Source organism: Cicer arietinum, chromosome 7 (genome assembly GCF_000331145.2).
Source record: "Cicer arietinum cultivar CDC Frontier isolate Library 1 chromosome 7, Cicar.CDCFrontier_v2.0, whole genome shotgun sequence".
NCBI lineage: Eukaryota > Viridiplantae > Streptophyta > Magnoliopsida > Fabales > Fabaceae > Cicer > Cicer arietinum.
The window spans coordinates 6,535,208-6,541,023 of NC_021166.2; the positions used below are offsets into that span (position 1 = coordinate 6,535,208).

Here is a 5,816-nt window from a genome sequence, read left to right on the forward strand (position 1 = left end):
GGAAGAGTAATAAAATGTGGATACAAGATTTCAAGGAATGTAGAACCAGCAAACCTGACAAGACAAATAAGTCCACTTTGAGACACAAGGGCATTGAAATGAATGGTCACAGAGTGTTGTGAGTATTCCACTTGTATCTGGGTCCAGTCTCTCTGTTATTCAAACAGAAAAGTAGCAATCATATATCACCATAAACATCAATCCACACGATTATAATAACCAAGATGCAAGCAAACAGGGGGTTACAGCAAAAACAAATGGAACTCACCAAGGCAAACTGGGCAAGTTGGTATTTCTGTAAAACCCGCAGGAGGAGTTCCAGCAACTTCTTCACATTCTGAGTATTCCACGGAAATCAAAAACAAAATATGGCATATCTCTGCCTACATTTTGATCATCATTTGAAAAGTGGAAGTGAAAGAGAGAGATTAGTAATAAGCAAGACCAATAAATTTGAAAAATGACCAAGGTATTAATCAATGTTGTTAAATAGTGTCACTATCTTATAGCAGGATTTGAACAAATTGCTATTGTTATGCACTATTTAGTATAAAATATTGTTAAATACGCAACTAAAGAAGCACAATAGCACTGTTGTATAGCTAAATTTGAATAAAAAGCTATTTTCTGTGATACCTATTGTCAATTGAGGAAATGCGCATATAATAAACATACAAATTAATGGCAACGCATTATTACCTCGCCAGGAGAAAACTTCTTCCCATCGAAATTACTATGAAATCCATCAGCAGCAAGCTGATCAACAAACTCAATCAACACGCTATACCGATCTTCCATCCCATCGTTCCTGCCCAGTTAAAATGAACAATTAGGGTTTTCTTGCATTAAAATGCAGCAGTGTGCGCCACAACCAACCAGTGTTTCAGCAATTAATTAATAGAATAATAATAATAGTAGAACTTTGCGAAATGAAATTGAAATAGTACCTAATGAAGAGAAGGCGATGAAATTGATCGAGGTGGTGGGGTCCACAGAATCGAATGAAGTCATCGAAGGAGAGGTAATTGGGGACGGCGACGATGAAAAGATGAGAGGAAAGAGAATTGGAGTTTGGGAGAGAGGATTGAGAAGCGGTTCGGAAGAGGTGGAGAACGCCTCTGCGTTCGCTGAATTTAGGGTTTTGAGATTGGGGAGCTGAGAAGACGGTTTCGGGATCAACAGGGCTTTCGGCGTCAACTGAGTGAACTCGGAGAAAGAACATTGCGACTCGCTCTGAACGGAGAATATAGATCAGAAGTGTCACTTTGTGTCCAAATTTGTTAAACTTGAAAATGGAAGGGTTCAATATGTAAAAATCAGAATATATTGTCGGTTTGGCTTTCGCGGGTTCTTTCTAACTACTCTCAAGAAGGTCTTGAATTACGATCGCAGCAACAGATATATAATTAAAAATAACAACTTATGTACAACAAATGAGTATTTATTGGTATTATAAATTATTTATTAATAATTTTTTAAATTTGTTTATTAACAGTTAAAATTGATTAAACTATAAATTTTAATATATAAATTAATATATTATTTAATTATTGACGATTTAATTTTAATAATATTAAAATATATTAATTTTTTAATATATTATAAAATCTCTATTAAAAAGACTAATATTTTATTTTTCAAAAATTAAATTAATTATATTAAATTTTATACATTCACCCAATCGTGACGATTCAATCTATTGCGTTATATCGTACATTTTGTAATACAATTAATTATTTATTATTGTAATAATTTATTATTGGATATCAACATAAAATAAGGTTATATGTCTTGTTTCAATTTTGAACCTAAAATTTTATAGTTCTATGAGTTAATAAAACGTCGCAGTTCTGCGAGTTAATTATGATAATTTTTATCATCTCTTCAAATAAATTAAAATATTACATTAAAATAATATCTCTTTTATTTTCATCAATTAAATATCGATATATACTATATAGATGAAAAATGTGTCTCACAAAATTTGAACGAAGTATACATAAACTAACTAAACCACACACACAAAAATCAAACCATTTAAATAATTAATGAATTGAACCACATATTTAAAAACAAATCAGTTAATCAAACTTAATTCAAAAACCAATTTAATAATTTTTAAAAAAAATTCTAAATTTGTTTTCCTAAAAAAATAATATATAAAATATCAAGACATTTGTTGAAAAAAATCAAAAGAAAATTTAAATCATTTTCTTTTTGGAAAATTTTGAGAAAAAAAAATAGAAAAATATTTTTTCCTCTAAAAATTTTGGATATTTTTTTAATCGAAAAATTTTATATATTTATTTTTCTAAAAAAATCGGAAACAAATTTGCCAAAAGAATTTTAAAAAATTTTTACATATATTTTTCTCATAAAAAATTGATATTTGTTTGTCAAAAAAATTTTAAAATTATTTTTCTGAAAAACTAGCTCAAAACCAATTTTAACTACAAATTTATTCAAAATATTAAACTGATTTATATTTATAAACTGGTTTAGAACTGCACCAACACCATTAATGTGGTCCAATGCAGTTGAATTTTTGCACCATGAACACCTCTACCAAACATGATAATTTGGCAAAATACAAACTAAACAACATACAAACTAGTAAATATAAATTAACACTAGTGTATAATATTAAGCATTTGTCAAAAGAATTTCAAAATTATTTTTTATGAAAAACTAGTTCAAAATCGATTTTAACTAAAATTTTGTTCAAAATATTAAACTGATTTATATTTATAAACCGGTTCAGAAACTGCATTGAATTTGATTTGAAAGTGGTTTTCAATAATTGCATCAAACCATTAATGTAGTTAAATGTTGTTTAGTTTTTGCACTATGAACACCCCACTAAACATGGTATGGTAGTTTGATAAAATACAAACTAATCAGTAGAAAAACTAGTAAATATAAATTAACACCAGTGTATAACATTCAGCATTTGTCTTAAACAATTTAAATTAGTTAAAATTAAGCTCTTTATTAAAGATATAAGCATAACCATTTTTGTTGTTTAGTGGTAGGGGTGGGGCAGCACCAATGTTCAAGTTATTTATTTCTTCTACTTTAATGTTTAAATTAAATAAAATTTTAACTCTTATAAAATTTCACTAATTTTATTTTTAGTATTTATAAAAAAAAATTATCAATTTTTAGTCTTTTAAAATTTTCTTTTTCATTTTTAATTTAATTTTAAACAAACTAATGTATATCTTTTAAATTTTATATAGTAATATTTAAAATATATTTAACAACTTTCGTAAAAAAAATTAAGATTTTTTAATAAATAATTATTTAAATATGAATTTTTAAAATTTTTGTACTTAAAAATTTATATTTAATTTATTAGTTGTTACAAAATCCTAAATTTTTATAAAAAAAATTCTTATAATATCTAAAACATTACTATAAAAAACTAAGAATTGATCAAATATTTTATAAAAATAAAAATAAATTTTATTTAATGTTTTAACCTATAAACATTTATCCAAGAGTTGATAAACCATTCAATATGTTTTAAAAGACATTGTACAATGTAAAGTGGTTGGGTGGGGGTGTCAAATAGATTCAAATCTGAGTTTTTCTTTTTCTTTTTCAAATCACTTAACCAAAATTGAGTATAAGTGACTGCTGACTAGACCTATCCAATGAAGAGAAAAACAAAAGTAATGATTGTCCACATTTCTTTGATCTTAAGATAGGTGATAAGATAAACGGTTTTCTAACATGGGCTAAAGTATTTGTTGAAAATTAAGAAATAAAAAATATATTATGTTAGAATCCTTTTTTAAATTAGTGAGGTGTCGTTACAAACACTCTAAAAGTCTGAATCAATAAAATTAGAAGAAGTAGATGATATTAAATTTATGATATAATTAATTGTACATTTCGAATTTGTGGTATAATGTTATCAAATAGTTACGATTTGATCATAAAGGTGTGTTTGGGTGTGACACAGATGTACGAAGTTGTTATGTGCTAGAATCTATGGATCTGCAGAAAAATGAATTAAGGTCTATTTAACATTCGAGTCATGTTGTTTTTGGTCGGAATTCACTCTAGAAGAATTCCGTAACATACTATCAGAAATCAATTGTATAAAATTTATTTTAGAAGTGATGTATTTTTAAAGTTTTGTAATTATTTTTTATCAAAGAAAATAGATATCACCATTAGAGAGAAAAATAATATAATACCTATTTTAGACGTTGTCTATAATAAGCATTATCTCTGTATGCATAACCTTATTGTCTTTAGTATTATAAATTAATTGTTAAATGTGATGAGGTAAAGCTGTTGGTGAGACTCATTTAATAATTTTTTTGAGTTGGTGGTTAAATATATTGTATATATATTAAATATTAACATTAAAAATTATAAAATAAGTGTTGTTGTTACATAAAACTCACTTAAATACTCAAATAAAAGATCTCTATCGTAGATGTTTTAAGGTCACATGTTAACGAGAAAACAAATACTAACAATTTAGATGTATTTTCTTAGGTGTTTTTTTGTATGATTTTAACTAAATTAACTATGATTTTCTCAAATTCATAATTTTTGTAAAATTTATTATAACTATAAAATATATATATTTTCAGTTAAGAATCATAAAAAAAAACATTTTAAAAAATACACCTAATTTTTTTAATAAAAAAATTAAATGTAAAATTTATTTTATAAGTGATTTATTCAACTGTTTTAAAAATATTAAATTTTTTAAGTAAATAGTTTATACTTTCAAATAATTTAACAAAGGCTATAAAGTTACATTTTAACGATTACTAAATTACTCTTTATAGTTAGTTACAGTACTAGCAGTACGATATAGATTCCTAAATTATTCATTTAAAATGTAAATATAAATGTAAATTAAATTAAATTTTATAAATTAATAAATATATATCTAAAATTGTAAAATAATAATTAAGATAATTTAATATTTAAATTTTTATTTTTAAATATTATAATATGATATATTTATTAACTATTTAACTCTTTTACGTTGATCTCATGTCATTGTAATTAAAATATGTATTAACTTTTTTATAAAATTTAAATATTTCATGAATTAATATGTTCATAATTAATCTGTAAAAAATCAATATAAATAAATTATATATTTAATTACACTGTTATATTAAAATATCTAAAATTAAAAATTTATAATAAAATTATTTTAATTGATAATTTTGAATTCTAAAATATGAAAATGACGATTCACACAGTTTAGAGATTACCAGAACAGCAACTCAACATGTCATGTTAAGCGAAGCCGGACCACGTCCTATGATGACGTGTACATCCATATCCAATATTTTTTTTTCAACGTAAAAAACAAACAAAAAATCTATCTAAATTGGATATTTCCGCTCATTACGCGTTTCACTTTTTTCTCTTTTATATTCAATAATAATAATAATAATTAATTTTTGTTATTACACCTTAAAACACAAAAACACACAACAAGAACAACAACACTCGCAGTTCTTCATCTCAACAAAACACCAATGTCACTGCCACTCACCAGATCTTCACACTTTATTTGATCCTTTATCACAACCCAATCTATTATTCTAAAAATCCTCTCAATTTCAATCCCCAAAGAATAAAAGAAAGCAAATAAAAAAACAACCACAAACACTTTGTTGAAATAATTATCAATGGCATCAACATCAAGCACGATCCGCAAGGCAATTGGCGTAATGAAGGATCAAACAAGCATAAGCATAGCAAAAGTAGCTGGAAATTTAGCTCCAGACCTTGAAGTATTAATCGTCAAAGCCACAACCCATGAAGAAGTTCCT

At 25.4% G+C, this 5,816-nt stretch overlaps 2 protein-coding genes across 5 annotated transcripts in view; one reads left to right on the forward strand and one right to left on the reverse strand.

The window, feature by feature from the left end:
* LOC101502491 (BRAP2 RING ZnF UBP domain-containing protein 1) overlaps positions 1–1,377 on the reverse strand; it is a 7,229-nt gene extending 5,852 nt beyond the window's left edge. For 2 of the 4 annotated variants that reach the window (XM_073363891.1, XM_012718092.3), the window contains exons 1-4: positions 948–1,376; positions 700–808; positions 269–383; positions 55–152 (exon numbers count right to left, since the gene is read on the reverse strand). In XM_073363891.1, the coding sequence (XP_073219992.1) occupies positions 55–152; positions 269–383; positions 700–808; positions 948–1,222 (597 nt within the window). In that variant the 5' untranslated portion in view covers positions 1,223–1,376. Of the gene's footprint in view, positions 1–54; positions 153–268; positions 384–699; positions 809–947 lie in introns of all 4 variants that reach the window. The other 2 variants (XM_004508416.4, XM_073363892.1) reach the window with 2 other exon arrangements.
* A 4,065-nt stretch (positions 1,378–5,442) lies between these two features.
* The window catches only part of LOC101502794 (probable clathrin assembly protein At4g32285), a 2,515-nt gene continuing 2,141 nt past the window's right edge, over positions 5,443–5,816 (forward strand). Inside the window, exon 1 of the mRNA XM_004508417.4 lies at positions 5,443–5,816. This exon is cut by the window's right edge and continues 2,141 nt beyond it. Within this exon, the coding sequence (XP_004508474.1) occupies positions 5,673–5,816 (144 nt within the window). The 5' untranslated portion in view covers positions 5,443–5,672.